The sequence below is a fragment of the Cygnus atratus genome, chromosome 5, assembly GCF_013377495.2.
Source record: "Cygnus atratus isolate AKBS03 ecotype Queensland, Australia chromosome 5, CAtr_DNAZoo_HiC_assembly, whole genome shotgun sequence".
Lineage (NCBI taxonomy): Eukaryota > Metazoa > Chordata > Aves > Anseriformes > Anatidae > Cygnus > Cygnus atratus.
In genome coordinates, this window is record NC_066366.1 from 41,531,862 (window position 1) to 41,555,361 (window position 23,500).

Here is a 23,500-nt window from a genome sequence, read left to right on the forward strand (position 1 = left end):
ATGTGGAAATAAGTTTTTAGTCATTATGTTTTTGTGGGATTTTTATTTTTTTTCACCCAGTGAACAATAATGGTACTAAGCCAAGATTTTATGAGTGGAAGGTGCATAAAACTATCATTTTCTATCACATCTCTGAGAAGTAACAAATACCTGAGTGGGATACAGTATGTCTTAGCATTTTTTGAGGTCTTCTGCATGTGGTACAGCCCTGTGTATGATTACTTTCCAATAACCAAAATCACATTTGTACAACAGAAATAGCATCAGAAGTTGTAGCTTACATAAAGCAGATTTTCATCTCTTGCTGCTAACCATGTCTTCTGCTGCTGTGCTCTCTTTTAAGTCATTTAAATATTTGTGGAATATATTGGCTTTGTGGCACCTGCAGTAAAACTGGAGGAGATTCATACTCAATGCTTGCAGCATGTCGAACAGCAAGGCAGTTCAAGACAAAGATTTTTCTGCATTCTTGGTATACAAGTTAATTGCTTTTCGTATCTTATGATTATTTCTTAAATTTGTAATGATTTTTTCTAACTCTGCATTGTTGAAGAATGCAAGGCTCTGATGTGTTGTGTTGTTCTAAATTATACAGACTCTTCTTTATGTACTAAGTAGGAACAGATGCGTTGCGCTGCATAGAGAGAACTTTTAAGTTATCCCATGCCTTTTATAAATACGGCAGGAGTCCAGAGTATGTTCTAAAAGTTTTTATGGGTAGTTTCTAGTAATGTGGGGACTGTGACTGCGTCAGAAAGTTACAGATAGCTGTCAAAGTCTACCTCATTCATGATCAAATACTGCTAACAACAGAATTGTGCTGACTTTCTTTCCATGTGGAAAATCCGTAATAGAAAATGCAAGAGGATTTTTATATGGTCTCCAGTTAACATAAACGTAAAACTGGGAGAGAGCAGCAGAGTCAATTTTACTCTAAAATAAATTACTTCCAGGACTGTGGGAATAATAACAATCAGTTAACAAACTGGATCTTAGCAGACTGTAAGTCACAGGTGCTGAGAAGGTCTTTCTATTAAATCTGTATTCACAATTTTACTTTCATAACTACCCTCTAGATTCATATTTATAACTATATAGAACTACAGATTAAAAGTAAATTCTGACAGAACGTACGTTATAAAAAGCCTGGCATTCCTACATAACAAATGCTGTTTTGTTTATTTTTGAAAAACTACTTTGTGAGGGCAGACAGCTTTTAGCTGAGGTTGCGCTTTATAAGCACTTGCAGTCTGTGAGTAATAATTATATTTAATTCGCAGTAAGATTTTGTTTGGTTATTCACAGGCCCATTTCAGTAGATGACATATCAAAATTATTTCCTGAAAGGCATGTAAACTGTGGTATGCATTTGTCATTCCCAAGTTGGGTTATTTCCTGGGAGCTGGCCTGCCCATTAGGTTTATTGCATTAGTCCCAGCGGGCATGTATTTGCAGAGGTTGCCTAAGTGCAGAATCCGAAAAAAATTCTGTAAGTCCTCTTCTGCCTTTTGGATTTCTTTCTGAATAGATATTGTTACAGGAGGACACAAGATCTTACTAATCACAGAAAGCCTTAGAAAAGGTCTGAAAAGCATGAGCTCTTCTAGCTGCAGTGCTGACTTGTGCCAGTCACCATGCTGTTCGCTCCAGAGCACTTGCTTTAGTTCAAATTTACTTTGGCAGGGTTGATGCATTCCTCTGACTATGTATGCTGGTATAGCGTTTCCTTACGTGTTGTGACTGCAAACCACATTTTTATTTTAAAATCTAGTCACTACTGTTTCAGTCTGTCTCAGTGCATCATACACTCAGGCTCTTAAACTTACAGAAATGGACTAATGTTTTTAAAATTTGACTATGTTAAGTGTTTAGTACTGTACTCTGTTTCAAAATGCGGCTTAGTCTTGAGTTGGACAAAGTTCTGCAAAAGGAGAAATGACTTCTACCATAGGTGAGGTTCTGATACCGTTGTAAAATTTGCTCTGGAATGCAAATAACATTTCACTTAAAACTTTGTAGCTTTTGTACAAGAAAGGCAAAAAAGTAGCCAATTGATTGATTTACTTTGAGCAAAGTAAGTAATTTACTTTCAGAACCTATTATTAAAATTCTAAAGGTGAGTTTTTCATTCTACAAGTTTTCAAAAACGCTGCTGTTTCGTTGTTTTTAAAATTGAAATGGTGAAGTGATTTGTTTGATAGTTTAACGCTCAGTAATCATCTGCCATAAATATTCACAAGCACCGTTGTTACAAAATGACACCTTGTCTTGTTTTCAGGGGAAAAAAAAAAATTCTGGTAGGCTTTTGACATTTCCTTAGAGTGTGTCTGCTGCATGTGAACCATGATAGTATGCGTGGAAGCAGATCTCTGGAAAGGAAGGCATTCCAACTTCAAAAATGGAAGGGGATAGCATTGTAAAATAAATTCTGTATAACACTAACAAAAAGGGACAGAGGGAAACTGATAGGCTGAATGCCTCCTGAACTCCCCTGGTTACAAGTTACACATTTCTGGGGACTGTGTTCAGTTGGTCTGTGTGCAGCAGGGAGTGGGACGCTGGAAATAAGATACGCTTGCATCATAGCAGGTTGCCTCCTAACAGGAATACGTCTGTGTTATGCATAACTGTCAGCAGAGCTCCTGAACTTCCAGTTCTTTATGTTCCTGAATGCTCCTCGATCTGTTTGTTGCTATCCCTTTAAATACCTTTTCTTTTTCTTGTAACCCTTGTTCTGTGAATGTTTTACACTGATTGATCTGAGAGTAATACTGAGGAATAGTGTGAGTATGTCGTGTGCTGGAGTAATGGAGGAATATTTTGTAAATTAATTTTGTCTTCTAGAGGGAGTACCAGCTTTCTGTGGAGATTGAGCTTCAAACTTGGCAGATTTAACTTAGAGCAAAGAAGAACCTTAAATGAATCATGTCACAAGATATCATGTAACAGATACAAATATTCTGCACACAGTTTTATTAAGTGTTCTTTGATTTGTTTGGTTTGGGTTTTGTTTTTTTGCTTTTCTGTTTTGTTTTCAGAGAGGGATTAAAATGTTTTCTTGGAAGAAGTTCTGTATCTGTTCTAGAGAAATGGGGCAGAAGTGAATTCTTAAAAACTTTAGAGTTCTATGAGAGAGAAGTTACTTCACCAGGTTATGGCACTGAAACGTTAGTATCATGTCTACATCACCATTGCCTCACATCCTCTCTGTTGTTGCTCTTCTCTCTCCAATATTAAGTAAAAAAAACTCATCTCTGAACTGATCTTCTTTAAATACATACTCTTGAACATCTTCTGCTCTCCAGAAAATATGTTGTTTTGTACTTGGTTTATTTCAGAGACCTTTGGTGGGTAAATTTAATTACAGCGGTGACTTTTGAAGCACTGTTACTGACATCACTGGAAATGGCTTACAGAACGTAACTACCAAGCTTAGTGTTCCTTCTGCATATGCCTAGTTTTTGGCTTATGAAATGGTAGCATACAGCAAGAGAATTAGTACTAGGATTTACTTCGACTTGTGAAGCCTGTTTTCATTGTCTTATTGTTCATAATCTTAAAATGAGTAATTCTTTCATCTCCTTTCCAAAAGCAATTGACCACATAATTTCAAGAAGGTGTTATTTTTTCACTGAAAATAAGTGTCTAAAGAGGAACAAAATTTTAGAACCTAGGAATGGAACTGTTTCTCTTCATGCATTTATTTGTTCAATAAGGAAAAGAAGAAGATGATGGCTGTTGGACAAGCATACTTCTCAAATATTTGTGACTGACTTCTTGCACCATGAAACAAAAAAATCCGAGATTTTTTTTCCAGTCCTGGAGGATTTTTTGTGGTGGTTCTTCCTTGCAGGGAGAAGAAAAATGGGAGGTCAGGGTTTCAGGGGATGGTTTTGTTCAGCAGAAACAGAACCTCAAAAACTTGTTTTCGATGCGTAAAATTATACGATCGTCACTTATTCCCTGATATTGCATGTATGTAATGGTTGACACAGTATTAAACCCCAAATCTGGGAGAGATGCTACAGCTTTGGTCTTGTGTTCTAATATAGAACAGGTGGATCTGTAGTTCCTTAAAGAGCTATGGGTGGCTGTATTGTACTTGTAAGTACAGACTCTATATGGTATGAGCATCCAGAAAAGCAAGCTTTTCTCCCTCATACAAATAACAAAACTGAGTGTTGTTGCCACGCAGTTAATGTGAAAGATCAATAAAACTTGAAAATGGTGCTGAGTCTTCTAGTTTATTTCAACTCTCATCATACTGCCTATCAAGATAAGCTGGATGTACAAGTTCTGCTGATCATTCTTTTGAAAATATTTCCTCTCACATCTTGTTTGTGTGAATAATAGGAAAAAAATCTCCTTTAACTCTGAGGCTCTGTGTTTGTTCTCAGACAAGCTGGATGGTTTGCGGACTGGCACTAAAAGGAAACGTGACTGGGAAGCCATTGCCAGCAGAATGGAAGATTATCTACAGCTTCCAGATGACTATGACACTCGTGCTTCTGAACCTGGAAAGAAGAGGGTAATAAACTTTCAAATGACTTTCTGTAGATGACCATTGAAAGGTTTCTGTGATAAAGAGTTTGTATCAAGTCAGTCAGTGTATATGAATACGGGAATTTCCTTGACTCGCTTTTTATTTTCCGTTAGATTCTGTAGGAGAATATTTTGGAGAATAGTCTTCCAGAGGTAAACAGATTAAGTATAATGAAGTGGGGAGTTGTAGGTAATGGAAGATAACTATGCATAGCATGGCTTCTGAGATTGAGAATGGAGTCATATCCCAGTTCGTGCTGAGGAAGAAGATGTGCGTAGAGTCCTTTTTTTAGGCTTTACATTGTGTGATGAAATGGTGTGATACACAGTGTATATTCTAAGACAAGATGATGATGACTTTATTAAACTAATTTTTGTGTTAGGTTTTATAATAAGTAGGCAGAGAAACAATTCACTGTTCTTAACTTTAAAAAAGGTTCAGCTGAGGAAAGCATCAACTATGTAGATCCATTATCAGTAAAACCTTGAAGTTACCTCCTGCATATACCTTTCATACAGCTTGGGAGAGGGTGTTTAAGAAGGTGGCTTCAATCACTCTATATGTACTTCTGTTCTGAGCATAAACTGCTACATTTTCAAATACCACTGAAAAAAAAAAAATTTAAAAATCATGGGGGAAGATGAAAGAGGTAATAGGTAGGATGCTTATTTTTTCCAAAACAGAAAGACAAGCTTTTGCTTTCAGAATTACATCTTCAAATCTGACTGGTACAACATGCTAAAATTTACCATTTGACATGGATAGCACATTGGTATTCTTCTGTATTCTTAAATGTTAGGATTATCACAAATACCACTATGTGGTGGAAAAGAATATACAAACTTACATTCAGAGCGTAGCCAACATTAATAACTATAGACTAATTTTTTGTAGTTTGCTTTTCTATATGTCCCATGAACCTTTACATAAAGATGAAAGAACAACAAACAAAAAAGGAACATCATTTGCATCCGTGCAACCAATATAGTATGTGAAGAAGCGTATTTACTACCAGATAAAGATACTCGGACATGCTTTCTAATTCATCGCTTCTGCCATAAGCTTTGTACCCAAGCAGATACTCAACTGTCTGGATTTCCATCTCTATCCACTGTGAATATATGTAGTAGTAATCGGTTTAAAACAAAACATGAGGTTAAAAGTGTGTTAGCTTCAAGGAAAATGTAAGGAACCAGGGAGGGAGGAGAGAATGATGTGTGTATATGTATACAAATCTCCTAGAAATACCTGTTACAGCTCGCTCTGTATTAAAGCTGATAAGGAGCTGTGGGTCTTGTACAGACTACAGTTGATTTTGCAGCTAAGTTATTTTTCATACTTATTTTTTAATGAACGAGTTGATCAGCAATGCAATTCATTCAACTTTGCCACTAAAAGTAGTTTGAGTTGACTGTCTGTGTTTGGGTTTGTTGGTTTGCTTTGTAAAGTCAAGTAGAAAACACGGGTAGTACTGAACACTGTGTGAGAGAAAAGGAGTTACTAAGACATTTTCAGAGGAAGTGATGGTGGAAGAAAGCAGGCATTGCATATCAGTATGAATATCTGAGGAAGTTCAGCTAGAATGTGGAATTAGGGGGGTGCTGGAAGAAAGGTGATATGGGTATGTCCAAAAGTAACAGATCAGTTTGAATGGGAGTCAGCAGGATGTCAGGGAAGAGCTCCTTCACTTACTGTTTTTCTTGTCCTGCAGTTGTGTGTTGCTGTTGAGTTCCTGGACAGTGGCCATTCATCACCACCTTCCTCCCTCCCCGCAGTTACACTCCCCTCCCCGTGCCCCCACATCGTGTCTGGGTTTGTGGGTGAGGAAGTGACTGTGTGTGTTTGAACAGGATGAGGGCAAGTGATCTGCATGACAGTGAAGAGCCATAGAGGAAACGGATTCAGCTGTAAAGATGGAAAGCAACCAGTGCACAAAGACGTTATTTAGTGGAAAGAATCAGTAAAAAGATTTAAATAAAAATCTGTCACAGAACATAAAGAAAACTGACCCTCATTCAGTCATTCACTGCTGAGTTGCTGTTCACACGCTCTTCCTGTAGTTTCATAGTCTTCTCCTAGGTGTTTCCATTGTGCAATTGAAAGACAGGTTCTACAGAAATGAAGACACTAAATGAATCTTTGGTAATTCTTCCTGCAGGAAGCATTGCTTTGCATAGGAAAGTAACTGTAGTGATTCTTCATCTCTCAGAACTATAGCATTGAAATGGAAAATGCTAATCATACATACCTTTTTTTCTACTTCATTGAACATTCGGAACATTCAATTAAAAATAATGTAACCGCTGCAATTTCCATCTTTACTCATCAGAGAACAAATTAGTGATTACCTGTTGGAATTAAAATGAGTACAAATTAGAATTCTTATACTCTCATCTGCAGTGGGAAGCTTAGATGTGTCTCAGAAGTTCATAAGGGATTGTCCTACTGATAGTATGTTCTCCATAGGTGCGGTGGGCAGATCTAGAAGAAAAAAAAGATGCAGACAGGAAAAGGGCCATTGGTTTTGTTGTTGGACAAACAGACTGGGAGAAGATAACAGATGAAAGTGGTCATCTTGCTGAGAGAGCCCTCAACCGTACCAAGTATATATGAAAAAGTGGTTAATGGGAATTTTGTGCCTTTAAGGTAAGTATACGGTGGTTTTGCATGTTTCTGGCCTTGGTATTGTTTTATTTGTTTGTTTAGTTTGTTGGGTTTTTTTTAGGGTTGGGTGTTGGGTTTTTTAGTGTTGAGATTGCAGGTCTTGTCACTGTTAGAGTTCTCCCAGACAAGATTATATGATTTGGAACCCTGTATAGTAGGTGTCAGCTGTGTACTTTTCAGTGCACGTTCCCCTGTACAGCATCTAAAAATTAAAGAAGAAAAATTGTCAGCTATCAGAGTCTCCAAACCCTGCTAAAAGGAAAAGTGTTTTCATTATAAGAATAGCTTAGCTGTATGCTTGATCCTGTCTAGTTCAGATTTTGCTTACTATACGTATCTTAACTCTGACCATTTTAACTGATTTTTTACTTTAACTGTTTTACTTGATGTAACAAACTTTTCCTTTCTTTACAGGCCATTTGCTCTGAGGAGATGTGAACCAAGGTGTCATGAGCATCTTGCATGGGTCATGTCACTCCCACCTTCACAGTTTTTCTTTTGTTATTTTAGTTTCAGCAATTTTTTTGAGATATTGGCAAATAACCAGTGCCCTCAAAAAAAGAAAAAAAATCCCGCTGCTCCTAAGTGAGAGAGACAGTTTACTTTTTAATATTTTTGGAGGGGGGGGGGGAAGGGGAGGGCCAGTAGTTTTAGCTGCTGTTTGTGGGATGAAGTGGAAGGATTAGACAGATGTTACCTCCACTGTACTGTCACAGAATGTTTATCACCTTTGCTTTGTGGCCGTTCTCGTTTTATACTGTATGTACCTTGTAGCTTATTGTATTAGGAAGCAGAACAATAAATTTCACTATAAACTCTGTATTCTTGGTGGACCATATAGCATGGTTTTTGTTTCACATTTTAATTGTGGTCTGTGTGTTCACATGTTGACAGTGCTCAGAGCCATCCTTACCTGGAAGAGGTGCTCATACTCTGGAATGTGTCCTGTCTTCTAGGTTTATCATGTGCTCTTCCTCTCAGAGACAGCTCCATTAAGGCCCCAGGTTTTGCTGGCCTTTAGGAGCCATTATCATTCTCTTTCTTCTGGGAGAGCAAAAATGGTCATTTTCTGGATCCTAGTTTCTCAGTTATGTCAAATTTCCATTACTACGTGAGTATAAATTCTTTTGGATGCCTCTGAAATACTCAGGGTAGTAATGTAAGAAAAATGTTTCTTTAATGCTGAACTTGAAAACTATGGCATTCCACTACAGCATTCTCTGGAGGGCAGCATAGAAAATTCATTTGGGTCTTACTATGTCTTTTAGACAACACTGGTCCCTATCAGGACATTTCATTCCATTTGTAAGTCTACTGTCTTGTAGAGAAACTTCATAAAAAGAAGCAACAAACACCAGTAGTTATACCCTTCTATTCCTTTAATAAATACGTTTAACTTGCTGAAAAATAATAGTCCACACTATAAAAAGTGGTGCAAATTCTTCATAGACACTGACATACCATTTCTGCACAGTATCACAGGTTTGCTGGTGAAAACTTTCTTTTGTCCTCTCAGGTTTTGAAGCAAATACCTTGTGTTAACAACGTTGTGACCAGGCAAGGTATTTAAATCCTAAAATAATTGTTTTAGTGGTGAACTGAAATTTTTCTCCTGATCTTTCTGAGGGAAGCAAATGAAGTTCTGAATTTCGTTCTCTGCTACTCTTTGTTGCTCTGCTGAGCGATTATGTTGTGGTTTTCTTCTAGGTTGGGAAATGAGCTGGTTCTGATGTGGTTATGGTTTATGTTGTTGAGGAGAGCTAATGGTGCTAATGAATGGTTTTGTTTGCCATTCTAATGGCTTGGTTTTTTGGATGTTTCTCAGCTTTGTCTGTGGTGCATGATTGAAACCTCTTTGGAAAATATATGAATATATGAACTTGTGTTATGCCCTGAATGTGTTTAATACAAGAAAACCAGGCTCCCTGAATGCAATGTTCTTAAAATGGAAGGTAATGAATGTGCATTTTCTGTGTATGCATGCTATTATGTAGCTCGTATACTTTCTTTTTTAAATGTTGCCAAGTGTTCTTTGAATTCTGGCTGAGAGTTGTTCACAAAGGGAAAATAATAGTTAAGAAATAATAGCCCTTGTATATTGTTGTGGAAATCAGGCAAGCTTCACTTCAGAGAAGCTGCTATCTCAGGTATGTGTAAAATGGCTTTCAGTCTACCATAAGTCGTCCCTAACAGAACTGGAGTTCTTGTGACATGCATGCCGCTGTTACGATTTGATGCTGTTTCTTGACTTTTAAAAAGTTTCTTGACTTGTTAATTGTTTTGTCTGTATTTTTGGTGATAAACCTAAACCAGGACCTTTTCTAACACTTCCTTTCCAGGCTAAATATTTCTGGAGCATGCAAAGGGATAGCATGTGACAGAACTGATCGTATTGTTTACTACTTTTGACAATTTTGAAAACTTTTTCAGCAGATAACACTCAGGTTACATCAAATTCATTGTGTGGTTAACACAGAGTTAAAGAGATGGACAGAGAATACACATAGTTATACTCAATTCTAATAAGAGAGAGAAAATGTATCAGTTTTCAAATTTAGGGCAAAACTTGTGTTATGAAAACACCTTGGGGGTGCTAGCGGTGGTTGTTCTTTTTTTCTGGCTCCCTAAAGTTCCACCTTTTCCGTTTCTATGGTATTGCTGTCTATTTCAGTTGGTTTGAAAGCTTTGTAGGTTAGTTTTCATCTGCTTGATGGGAAGTGGCTCTCAAAGAAAATAACATTTTGCCAGAGCTACAGCATGTAACCGATTCCTCATACCCTAGTCCTTCATTGAGTGAAGAAATCAAGCAAAAATGAGAAATTCATCATTGCTGCTGGCACAGAACTGAGAATGGCTGGGTAGTCCAATACTTGGCTTATAGTCAGAGTTTGGTGATGAGTGATTTCTGTTTTGTCTGGAGAATCTTTTGGTATAGAACCCAGTAAGGCTTGATCCTGATTTAGTTCTTAACTCGTCTGCTCACCAATATTGGCTCTAGAATCTCTTACAGCAATGAACAGAAAAAATGTCCATTTTGATAATAGGAAAAATAGGAAATTATGCATCCAGCACTTTAAGATCCATCTTTTTCTATGCATGCAATTACGTTAACTCTAAATTGGACTGTTTCTGTGTAGTGCATCACATCTAAAAATACAACCTTGAAAAAAAAATCAGCTGCTGCAGAATGGAGCTGCCGCTACCTCTTGAGCAAAGTTGACTGTTAAGACTATTTTCTCTGAATTACAATTTTTAATGGCACTTCAGTTGCTTAAGACTGTCTGCTTTGTTAAGAATACTGAAACTACCTACCTCATGTAAGAAATACATGTGCTTTTTGCAAGGAAACATAACCTAAGACAATGTATGGATACATGAATAGAGCTTAGTTGTCATCTTCAGTTGTCTTGTGTGTTTTACTCTAGAATTGCTCATTAAGCTTTATGGCCTGACTATGGTATGCAAGGTTAAAAATCCAGCATATAGTATTACATCACCTGGAAATGTCATGGTTTGCTTTTTCTTAAACGTTTACATCAACATAGATGAACAACTTACCTTGCATTATTAGTTTCCCATCTTTACAAGAGAAAAGTTGGCAGTTGTACAAGTTAGATTTTTCACTTTTCACCTGTCAGTTTGGATTTGGTATTTTTTGGACTTGATCTAGTCATCTCTATGATCCTTGTCCATTAACTATGTTCCTTGCCTGTCTGTTTGTAAACATTACGTTTCTGTTATTATCAGCTTTTAAGGCACGGCCTTAACTATTTTCTGAAGCACTTTAATTGGTGAACGACCATTTAGATACTGAGTATCATTCCAATAATGTTTTTTTATGAAAGGATTGAATTGAAAACAATAGTTGTATTATTACACTGAAACAAATTGATTAGCCTACCCCCTGAAAATCCTACATCTGGTCCAGTTGCTTTGAATAGTTAAAAGTTATGACGGATAGTGATCTGTAAGTCACACTGGAAAGTATGCTTCCTGCAGAAGCAGACTCATTCATTAACGTGCTTTTAAATTAGAACAAGACCTCTTGAGCCCAAATCTGTTTTTCCCAAATTGAGATTTCAACATTACTGGAACACTCTGAGATTTCTTTTCAAACGAATTAAGTAATTTGACCTGTGGGTCAGCTTGCTACCACCTAAACTACTTTGTCGTTAACAGAAGAAGAAGGGTCTTTGCCTGATATAAATCCACTTATTTGAGTTGTTTCATGCCCTTTGGACACAATTTCCTATAGCAGATTGCACAGTTTTATTATTAATGTTACTGCCGTGGAATTATGGAAACACAAAACACTGGACAAACCTCAGGACTTGAAGAAAACATGGTTGATCTGGGACGGAAACAAATTGAACTTTTTCTTTTGAAGTTCCTAATGAGCCTGCCAGCTACCTAATTGGGAATTAACTCACCTGCAACCCAGGAACTCTCTTGGATTATTGTAACTTGGTGTACATGGCCTGGACAGGGGAAGCAGTACTGAGAGTTTTGGTGTGGGGAATGTTCACGTGGTCTGCGGCCTTTGGAAGTCAAATGCTGATGGGTATGTTGTTCCTTTTTATTATGCTCCTCCTCATTATTTATTGTTTCCCACACTACTCCTGGGAAGCAAGGTTGCAATACTGCACTTGAGATCCACAGACAATCTGAGATCAAACTGCGCCAGTGCAACCTATGTACCATGAGATAAAGTACTTGAGGAACAGAGACGGCCATCTCAGTTGAGATCTGCACATTTGCAGCGTGAATTGTAAGTGGGTAAAAGGAAATTCCAGTTCTTACAGCCTCATGCAAGACTGATTATACTTAGTTTTCTTATTGTAGAAATGAGAAGAGAAATTTCCTAGAATTTAAAATGAGTGATACAATTTTGGGTTTCCTAAGGCAATCTTCATTACTGTCTCATAAAGCTTGACCCAAAGTAGTTCTCTCTTCTACTCATCCATTCCTACAGCTGAGAGTCAGAATGCTTCCACTGACTAAAGGAACACAGAGTAACTTTTCTGATTTGTGCTCAAGATTAATCCCTTTCATGGTGAAATTCTGTTGTTTCGTTCTTACCAATGGAGTCTTCCAGCGATTATGATGTCTCTTTCTACCACTTCCAAATTTCCATAGTACCGGATCTGCAGCCTGGAGCCTTAAATCTCCCTGATGCATGTAGGGTGGAAAATTGGTAATGACAGTATTTGAGATGGTTTATCACTTTGTAGTTGATTAATACTGTTTGGAAGAAGAATGTACTCTTCTGTTCACACTTTCGGTTAAACCAGGTAAGCTCAAGTATTGTTAGCAAACAAAAAATACAGCAAGTTACTGGAAATAGACAACTACAAGTGTTTTTAAAGTAGTTGTTATTTTCCATTTTGTTTTGGGTTTCTAGTCAGGAGTCTCTGATCTCTTTGAATTTTAGCATTTGAAATTTAATGTGAAAAACTTTAAAGCTGCCTGGATGGAAATGGCACAGTTTCTTTTTTTTTCCTTGTATTTTTCTAACTTTCAGAATCTCGTGTGGAATATCTAGACCTATCTCTAGTGCTTGTGTTCTAGAATGTGAATCATTCAAATATTTCTCCTTATTTCTTCCCTTGTATTTATGCACAAGAGCATATGAATGGATGTTCAGTTTTACACAGGAATTTTTGGCAAACTTTGGATGGTATCTGGACTGTCTGCTGTAAGCCCTGTATTCATACATGATGTCGCTGTGTTTGAACACACAGTAACGTCAAGGGAATACATGAAGACCCTTGCTTACTAGATCTTGAAATGTTGCTGCGTTTGGAGGGAAATTGTAACTGCAGTGTTCCTTGGAGGAGAAAAAAAAATGCATCTAAGTGGAGGAGGGGAGGGGGAAAAAATGGGAATTTTGTCAGTTGTACTCTAATTATCTGAGCTGCAATCTGTTTAATGTGGCTAGAACGTGCTAGCAACTCTACCATCTGAGGTATCTGCCATAGTAACTGAGTAGATACATAATTCTGGAGGAAAATCTAAAATAATACATATCATTTTTTGTTTACAGGTCAAAGTATAGTTGAGCAAGCTGATTTTGAAAGGAATTTGTATTGAAAAAGCCTATCAAGGGTGATTTGAAAGTACTTTTTAATTCTCTTTAAAACCACAAGCCATTAACAGATAGTGTGTAAACTGAAACATTGTACAAAAAATAGAAACGTTTTCCAAAAACTTAAGATTCCTTCTGCTGAAGTCTTGTAGGATGTTACTTTCCTCCTTTAGGGTTTAACACGCAAAGGGAGAGAAGTGCTGCAGTTCTGCCCTGCTTCAGAACACAAATGACCTTACCTTATGAGTAAAGCACAAAACTCAAGGTATCTGTTTTGACAGGTAGGTAATACAGGCATTGACTTTAATTTGTCACTACATGCTCTGTGGAAGGCAAGGTATCTTAAGCAGCATTTAAAAATTATCTTTTTATTCTGTTTTGGTAAGTGTGACATTGTAATAATGGAGTTTGACCGCTGTTGCTGATCCAGGTGTAAGCTTTTGTACATGTAGCTGCTTTTTTCTAAAAATACTGTATTACTGTTTGGAGCACAGAAAACAGCTTTACTGACAAACACCTATGGTGTCTCAATTTATTATTCATCTGTGGATGCTGAGAACTCTTGTGCAAGTGATCAGTCTTTACTGGTGTTCTTTGAGGTGTATGTTTTTCTATTCCCTTTGAACTGAAGTTGCCAAATTCTTTTCTTTGAAGAAGACGTGGACAGATTAACTTGTCTGGAAAACGTCATCATATACTCCTCAGACTGAATCACACAGAAATCAAGATTTTCAGGTAATGACAACCAGATGGCACTAAAGCTCTGTTTTCATGTCAGGATTAAATTGGAAAAAAGCCAAAAGTTTGAAATTGTTTCCACTATCATTACATTTTTGTGGTTTTCTATTGCCCAGTGCAGTTCTAAGCCATTAACTTCTACTTCATGAAAAAGCCACCATTTTTCCATGGAAAAAAAAATCAGTGGGTTAACATTACACGGTTGTGTAGAGTATCACTTGCAGTCTGCTGTCAAGATTTTACATTTCATTGAACCTACATGCTGCATAAATATGGAGTGAGATCTTCATTCTGCCTTAAGGAGACGTATCAAATTTAAATGGTTTCTTTATGTCTTGCTAAAGTGCTTGACAACTGCTGACATCTAATGGAAAACAGGATTTAACTTGCTGGTAGCTGCTTTAAGATAGCAGAATCTAAGTATATTGTAGCAAGAAATGATTTCTTTTGAAATCTTCCAAGGTTTCTTAGTGAATCTTTCACATTTTTTCACTTCGAATGAAGAAAAAATAAGGATGAATGTTCAAACCAAAGCTCTAACATTACTTCTGATCTAATTTCAAGATAAAATACTAAGTAACCAGAATGAATGAAATTTTATGTTGTTATTTTATGCTTGAGACAACACCTTACTTCCTTTATGAGAGCTGGACGACCAAACTCACCTGTAGTTACTCCACACCGAAGCACGTGGATTAGCGACTGCAGATTCTGTGGAGGATAGAAGAGTGTTATATCACCTGTAACAGTCGCATATCAGGATATTAATTTTTAAAATCATCAACACAGGAAGCTCGGCTGTGGACAAGAGCAAGCTGTTTCTGTGGGGTACGTGAAGAAGAGCCCTGCTCGCTCCAGTGTAGCTAAGAAACCACAGAACTTCAACATGATCGGATATACTACCAAGGTCTGTCCCAAGAAATCTTTGAAACACTAACATAAACAATTTGAACAACTTTGGTTCAAATGCACATTGTATGATATGATTAGTGTACATTTTGCAGCAGGTACTTTGCAGTTGAGGAATGTCAATACCCTTTTCTAAGGAGTTTACAATCTGCATATTCCTCTGCTAGGAATATAAAGGTTTGTATCTCCCTTCCCTTCTCCCAACAGGCAGCGAGAATCTGCTGCGAGGCTGAAGGGATGGCCCTAAGGAAACTTGGGTATAAAATTCCTCAGTCTTACTTAGAAGTCTGTCTGCTATCGCCTCACTGCAGTATATGTGGCTCAAATGCAGCTCAAGAAGAATATTCAGGTACCTTTAATCAGTGCGTCTGCAGATCTGTTGGGGCAAGACACTTAGCACGGTGAGTATGCTGCACTGGTGATGGTACGCTAGTAGTCCACGACTATCTCCTACTTGAAGATTAACCTGGCGCAAAATAAAAGTCTGACTAAAGTGCTAGATTTGCCTCAGTAAAACCAGAAGAAAACCAGTAAAATTGGTGTGATTAACATTTTTACTAAATCTGAAAACACTGACCACTTCGTATTGTTGTTTTGTGTTCTGCTTTGATGGTTTATTGGATTCTGCATCTAAATCCTAGGCTCGTATTTAATTTTAAAAGCCACTGAGAATTTCTTTCTCAAAGGCTGCCCTCCACGAACTGCATACCCCAATGCAGTAGCATCCAGGTGCAGAGACGTTCCTCAGCAGGGTCTGCTACAGCTGTGCAGTCTCCTAGAGATTGCCTTTTCTCAAGGAATATTGCAAAATTTCTGTCTATTCAGACGTTTCTTCTCCATATCTGGCCTTTTTGGTGATAAGTTCTGTAAACGGCAGATAGGCGTGCTGTGTTCTTGTCATGGATGGTTGTTTACCATGCCTAATGAAACAGAGCTTCAGAAATACACATTATTTATAAATCCGCACAACTGACGTTTAGTCCAGGGTTGGTGACGAGGTGACTGCAGTTGTGCAGGAGTGCAGTTTATGGATGTGCTTCATCTGGGTGTTTTTATTCACAGAGGGCTTGATTCCAAATGCCATTCCTTTGGAAAATATGATTTATGCAGCTGTTCTGAATCAGTCTCTTATTTAGATGAATCATTTAGGTGGGGACTCTGGTGTATTAATTCCTCCAGTTAAGGAGTTTTATTTTTTCTGAGATAAAGATGTGTGGTTTATCTCTTACAGTAGTCACTAATTTTCCTTCTCTGGACTATTTTGACACTTCTTTTATCTTAATCTGTCCTTGTCTACATACGTCAAGATGAGGAAAGTTTCTTTTCAACAGCAGGAGCTACTTGTAAGTGTAGATGTACAGGAGATAGAAATGATGTACCTCTCTCCTGTTGTCCAGTTAGTTTAATTATCTATTTTCTGTGCTTTCTGCATTTTTCTACAAGTCATGAACAAATGTATGATCCACCTTGTGTATGTTGTATAAAACTTAAATAAATGTGTGATGCTGAAATCAGTTGTCTTTATGTTCAATTCTCCAGCTGGATAAGTCCAGTCCAGCTGGGATTGGCCTCCAGCATCTTTCCCTCTGTCACTTTTCAAGTTTCAGTCTGTATGATTTACCCACTCCCCACCCCATTTGTGTCAAGTCTTATAGACCTGAAACAGTATAGAGTTCAGTATATCTGAATGGACAGATGGAGTCCACGTATCATAGAAAAACTGTTAACTTTCTGCAATATATCGATTGCTTCCTTCTTTTTAATTATTGCTGGTTTCATTGTTCCCTATTTTTGATACACCAGTTGTGGAAAAGGAAGGTCTCTGGTGCTTTAATTGCAATTGAGTTTAAAGTAGTTAAAATTATTAACATACTCTACAAACAATCATCTTCCGTGGCAAAGATTGCATCAGTTAACGCAATCAAGACTGAACGGTATTCTAGGGAATTCTGGAAATTACAGAAGTGTAGAAGTATGCTGTGAAAAAGAAAGAACTGAAATTCAGATTACTTTTTTTGCTGACTTTCTTTGATGAAAGACAAAGGCTTTGAAAATAGCATAGCATTTAAAATGCTGCTTTTGGTGATCCTGGAGAGAAATATGTTTAGTAGTAGTTGGCCTCCATTTTTTCACTTGTACTGTTGCCAGCTGAGATTTTTTTTGTTGTTTGGTTGTTTTTGTTTCGTTTTTTGATGTCATTGTCACTGGGTTTGGTGAAAATAGGCTTTAAAAGTAAGTTTGAGTTTGGTTTAAAAAAAAAAAATGAGGTTTCTGTGTAAAACCTTCCTCCCTATTAATCTCAGTGCTCCTTTATTTTTATTTGAATTTAGGACTTGTGTGTGTAGGTCTTCTGTACGTAGGGCCTGATTTTTTTTGTAACACCATGTTTACCTTGTCATAACTCCATTACTTCTGCTGATTTCTGATTTACACCTGCAAGATAAGAGTTACATCTACAGTATTTGTGTTTATCCATCCTCTCCACCTTCCTCTCCCCCAGCTCTCTTAGCTGTTGTTATTTTGTATGTCTGAGGATCCTTTCTCAGCTTTAGCTTCCAGTGTGCGTTGTTGTGCTTTAGGCATGGGGCTCTTAACTCTATGGTCTTTTTCCAGTGGAAGAAACCACTTACTGCTTGCAAAGACGTGAGCGTTCAGTAGTGTACTGACTAAAGACAATTGAACTGGCACCAAAATGCTCATAGGAAAAGGTCTGGGAGGTGGTGAACAGAGTTGTGCAAACTCTCCAACTATCAAAATCCTTGGATCGCTGGAGCATGTTGTAGGGACTGCGCAAGCGCCTGTAAATACTCAAAAAAAGGACTTTTGGGACATTACAAACTGCTTTCAGGTGGTGTCAGTGCCATGCTCCTGAGGAACATTTTCCCCACTGGCTCCAGCATCATTTGCAAAGAGAGGAGCTGCTCTGCAAAGACTGCTGCTGCCGCTACTTTCCAGAGAGCATCTTCTGCGGGGAGAGCACCTGGGGGGCTCTGAGGCTGGTGGCTGGCTGTAGTTTCTGTAACAGGCCGTACAGAGGCAGTAAGGGCAGTAAGACCTGATGGTAACAGCCAGCCTACCGACTGACTGAGGCCTTAATAGTCAACATCTGTTAAGAAACAGGTCTTGAGCATTGCGGTTGGGATATACCTACATCAGTGCTGGCCTGTGATTCATGATGCAGTTGAAAGCAAAACTTGTTTTTGCTTAACCAGTAAAACTGGGAGCAAATGGCCATGAAATTGTGGTGATCTGAGTAACCCAGTACCGTCAGTAGGTTGCTGCATGTTGAGCAGTGATGCAGACAGACTGTAGGCTGTTAGAAGGCAGGAGGATGGCCACTGGTGTTTGAGCATGTAAGGGAAGAAATTGCTGTCTTGTTTGAATTACTCAGCATGGTTATATGGAAAAAAGCTGACACCAGCTCGGGAGAAAGAGGATCCTGCATTTTTTGTCTCGGTTACTGGAGAGTTCACGTGGCACCAATTTCTTCAGCACCAAACACGTGCTGTGCTGCCACAGTCTTCCCCATAGCAGCTGCTCAAGAACAATGTTCAGGGACAATTCCTTCCAGAGTAAACGCAACCCTTCTAAAAATGAAATGCAGGCATATTTATGAGTGGACCCACCATCTGCAAGGATTTTGTTTCCCTGATTTGCACGCCAGTTCAAATACAGAGAGCACTGCTGCCAGCATCCTAATTACATTGTGGGACAGAAGATGCTTACACAAGCAAATCGTGTCTCCAGCTAAGTGCTGACATATGGGTGAGTACTGTGTTGTCACTCCTTTACTTTCAATTACTAATCAAAGCTCCGTGAAGTTCCCAAAACAGAACATTTGTCACCAATCAAACACTCCTGCTTTGACTTGGGAAGCCAGGACCCCATGTTGTGACTAGAGGCCGCTCAGCGAATGGACTGTGCTCACCGTGGTGGTGTTTCCAGCTCCCACGTGCTGCTCTGCTAGGTCCTGTTCTCACCAGAAACGTCTGTTCTCAGCTCCAGCAGCTGTTTGTGGCAGATTCACATGGCTCTATTGCACTGGCCAGCCTTGAGTACAAAATACATTTTCTAATGGTTCTTCTGGGGCACTTGCACCTTACCCAAGGGGTATGTGAAGAGCACAAGTAACAAGCACACGGAGTTCAGTGCCAGCTTCGCCATGCTGTGCTTGGGACGTGGCCTTCCACAGAAGAAATGCAACAAATTGAGAAGTCTCAGTTGGGCCATGGATTGTCAAAGCTGAGAAGATCTGGTTTTGCTGCTGTTTGGCCTCAAGATCACAGCCTGCAACGCTTCCGAAAATGAACAGATTAAATTCTGCTTTATAAGGGTTGCTTAGGGTAGGAGAGTGCTGTGGCTTTTAAATATACGGTTTATAAGGCATTATCTTTTTGTAACTGTAGCTACTATTCCTAAAGTGTTCTATTGAAAAAGAGCCTTTGTAATTGTTTCTGTTTGAGCACAGGTTGGAGGCTCAGTAGATGCACAGATGCGTAGGGCTGGCATACTTCTCCCTTGGCCGTCAGTTCACCTTGTCTGCAAAAGGTTGTCCGTATTTTTTCCTGTTTCTTACTTACAGGCTTGGCAGCTGGAAAGGGAAAATGATTACTTAGGCTGTAGAGTATTATGTTCTGAGACCCCAGAGAGGACTTTTTAAAGAGAGAGAGGAGTGTATATATGCATATATGTTTTCAGATATTTGCCTTAACTAGTTTATTAAAGTAATACAAAGTATTTTTTTTATTATTTCTGTACTTTGTGTAAAGCTGTGGACGATACATGACGTGTTTTGGGAAATACAGTAAAAACTCTTGTTCATGTTTCATTTTTTTTCTTGATCTTGTATTTTTCGTGCTTTACTTCAAACTTTTAACTTCACCGCTTGCTTTTAGGTTCTTATTTTCAACAGTTGTGGTAAGACAAAAAGGTTGAACCTGTTCGTTACAGGCTGACACTTTTAAGACTGATCCTTCTTAATCTAGTAGAACAACTACAAAGACAGCTATAAAAGCCTGGGCAATAAACACCAGCGGGGAGGCTGCTGGGTTTGGCTCATGCCAATTAGGCTTACTGCTGTGTGGTTACAGTTGCTTAGTACATAATGAGAAGTAGCCCCAGAAAGCATTTGTGGTGCAGATTTTATTGGAATAGCAAACCCAAGAATGGTGTTCTATGCTAACATACAAAGTGAAAATCACCCTCTGAACCGCTGCTCAGGAGTGCTAAAAAACAAATGGCTAAATTTGGGAAGTATATGGAAATACTGCAGAGACCAACGGTAGGTGTGATTGCTTACCGTGAATATGACAACAGGGATCTCAAAGGGAGAAAACAACGCTCGTTCCTTAGATCAGCGTAATGTTTGTATGTTACAAAAATGATAAAGAAGTTGATCGCAAGGTGGGCCTCTGCTTGTACCAAGCCTTGGGTGCTGCTCCACCAGCTGGATTCATCTGTCCTTCCACTGCGCATAGCAGGACAGCAACTGTGGCTGAGATTTCACGAGCCTGAGCTGCTGGCTTACCGGGGGATGTTCACCTGGAGCAAGCTGCACCGTCCACAATGGGTATTTGAGGGCAGGGCCTTTTCAAGAACCTCTGCTTGAGCTGGGAACCTCTAGGGCTGGTTCAGTCACAGAAAACAGGTCCAAGCCACTAGCGGCAGTAAAGAAAAACCTGAGATGTTTCATCGCTTGTCAGATTTTCCTCCCCAAACTATTATGGCACGTGGGCTGAATGTTCAGCAGGGACTTCCTCAAGCTCTAATTAGTTGTATGTGAGTAATGAGAGCTCTTGTGATAAGTAATAACATACAGGAGTACTAAGGGCTCTCGAGATGTGAATGTGGTCACATCTCCCTCTATCAGCTGCTACAGGACACTTAGGAGCCCAGAGGCAAAGCAATAGCAACATTTAGCTCTCGGTGGTCTCTGCTATTGTTAGCTGTGTGGGCTGGGCATGTTGCTGTGGATGGATTACGAATGCAATTAGAAATGTAGAAGGACAGCCCTGAGGACCTGTTCCCAGAGCAGTTACTGGTGGCTCTGGGTGGGGGTTTTTTTGCATATACCATGGGCGTTTGGATAGGTGGAAAGAATGGACTCTTCTTTTTAAAAAGTTGAAACTGAGTCAGCAGGAGGTGAGTGCGCTACCCCCATTGTTTCAGTGGATAATTGTGGAACTTGCACAGCCCACCCAAGCGCAGGGGTCACTACCATCATCATGGTGGGCACCCTCTCTTCCTTTTCTCCCTAGCCTTGTAAGTACACACACTTTGCTAATAGAAATCTCCGTGTGGCAGGCACCTATTTGTCTTCATTTGAAAACTGTCTGCTATGTTTTTGGGCACACTGGACTGTATGAAAATACATACCATATCATCAACGGAGCAGCCGCCGAAACCCACATTTCTTCACAGTCATTCTAGCCTGTTGGGATTTTTTTCCCCTTTTCTGCCTGGATAAAACTCAACACATGGATACGAGATACTCATCACAGCCAAAGGGCGACTGATGCAGGACACTTCTTTACTATGCAGGTGATGGAGCACTGGCACAGGTAGCCCAGAGAGGCTGTGGTGTCTCCCCTTCTTGAACATCTTCAGAAGCCACCTGGACATGGTCCTGGGTGGCCCTGCTTGAGCAGGGGTTGCACCAGTTGGTCTCCAGGAGTCCCTGCCAACCTCAGCCACTCTGTGGTTTGCAGCAGTACCTCTGCAGCTTCACTGGCACCCACGAACTCGCGTATTAGCAGGGAAGCAACTCGTCTGGGCAAGAACCTGCTTCCCCCAGGGACTACGTGCCAAAGGGATCTGTTCCAATAGCATGTCTCCGCTAAACCTCTATCTTACATCCCCTAATGGTTTAGCTACAGCCAAAAAAAATGCATTAATGCCTTCCCTGAGCCAGGCTGTCATTTCGTGTTCCAGCAGTGCCCGTTTTGCCTACCTGATGCACTACTGCAGCTCTGCAGTGCTCGCTGCCTGCAGGAATGTCACGGCCTTGTCATTCGTGGAGTCAGCAGCAGCACTTCTCAGGTGATGGACATTTGAATCCGGTACCTGTCAGCTTTGGGATGAGTTTCTCTGCTTCCAGCCCATGGTTTCTCATCCTCCTGCTGGCTGCTGAGATTGCAGCAGATTGACCTGAGGCTCTGGGGTGAGGTTGTGGGTTTACATGAGCACAGTTGTTAGCCAGGGTGGCTCAGCCCCACAGGAATGCTGGCAGCAGGAGTAAGCCCTTCTGTCGTGGTGTTATTTTTTTCCCCAACAAACTGTATGAAATTCCCAAGGTAAAACGATAGAGGAAAAGTTATCAGATAGGTCTCTGGGGATGTAAAGTCGCAACTATGCATTTATTTAAAAGTGGATTGAGTATATTTAGAGTTGGGGTGGTAAAACATACAAACCTCAAGCAATTAACATACAAACGCGGTCAGGAAATGTGGATAGCCCCACTTCTGATGGCGAAAGGCCACAGTAAAACTGCCCCTGTTTAGGAGAACCCATCCCGCCCTGCCGTGGCTTCCTTACAGCCACAGGCACCCTGCCTGCAGGTCTCCCTGTGCACTCCTCTGACGCTGCCACCTGGATTTTCCTCGCACCCTGCAGCACGTCCAGCACTGTCCTGACCCCTTCTCAGCCCTATTCTCCCCAAGCCTTTTGCTCAGGGATGTTGTTGCTCATACACAGTTGCATGGTTGCTCCCCTCTCAGAGCCTTCTTCCTGCACCTCTTCACAGCCTTTCCACCAGGTGTGTTGCCTCCCCCCACTGCTTCCTCTGCTAGGACGGGAGAGCAAAACACCTCACCTGGTGGAAAAGCAGCCACTTGGTCCCAGCCACAGCGAACAGCGATGCCCTTTGGCTTATACTTCTGCAGGAACAGGACTGCAACCTGCCAGGCCAGCAGGAAGAGCTTACGTGGTAGCGGTGGGTGATTGCTCCTGGGCAGTTCCACCAGAAGTCACGCTGCCCAGCTTCAGCTCCTCGGCAGGGGAGGCAGGGGAGGGGGCTGTTTGTGCCAGCTATGACACACAGTTTTACATCCCCAAGGCACGGCCAGCCATTCTCATGGGCTGCTTGAAACACTGGAATTCACCAGATGTTTTCTTTGGACGCTGTTGTGTTGTATCTGGACCGGGCCCGAGGAGCGCTGCCGGGGCGGGCACAGCGTGCTGGGCTGCTGTGCCAAGAAAACTTTGCCCACTGTTGGGACCTCAGCCTGCTTTATAAACAAAAACAGGCTGTCTGCCCTGATTTGCAGCCCTCTGGAAATGATGAGGAAGGTGGCTTGTCCCGGGTCCCAGGGGAAGCTGGAGCTGGGCCTGGAGACTAGCCATTTCCCAGGCTCCAAGCTATTGGCTTCCTCTCCCTCTGTCCCCTCCGTGGCTCTCTGGCACCGGGCTTGAGCAGCCAAATAAAACACACAGCACAAAATCCTGGTGCCTGGGGTGAGCACCAGACCTCACCGTAGGAGACTGTCTTTTAGGACGGAGAGAAAATAGAATAATGGATGCCAGAAGCTGTGCTCAGGAGATGTCCAGCACAGCCAGCCTCTCCC

At 40.2% G+C, this 23,500-nt stretch overlaps 1 protein-coding gene across 1 annotated transcript in view; it reads left to right on the forward strand.

The window, feature by feature from the left end:
• YLPM1 (YLP motif containing 1) overlaps positions 1–8,027 on the forward strand; it is a 38,802-nt gene extending 30,775 nt beyond the window's left edge. Inside the window, exons 18-20 of the mRNA XM_050711133.1 lie at positions 4,398–4,528; positions 7,010–7,189; positions 7,622–8,027. Of these exons, the coding sequence (XP_050567090.1) occupies positions 4,398–4,528; positions 7,010–7,156 (278 nt within the window). The 3' untranslated portion in view covers positions 7,157–7,189; positions 7,622–8,027. The remainder of the gene's footprint in view (positions 1–4,397; positions 4,529–7,009; positions 7,190–7,621) is intronic.
• Positions 8,028–23,500: the final 15,473 nt, after the last annotated feature.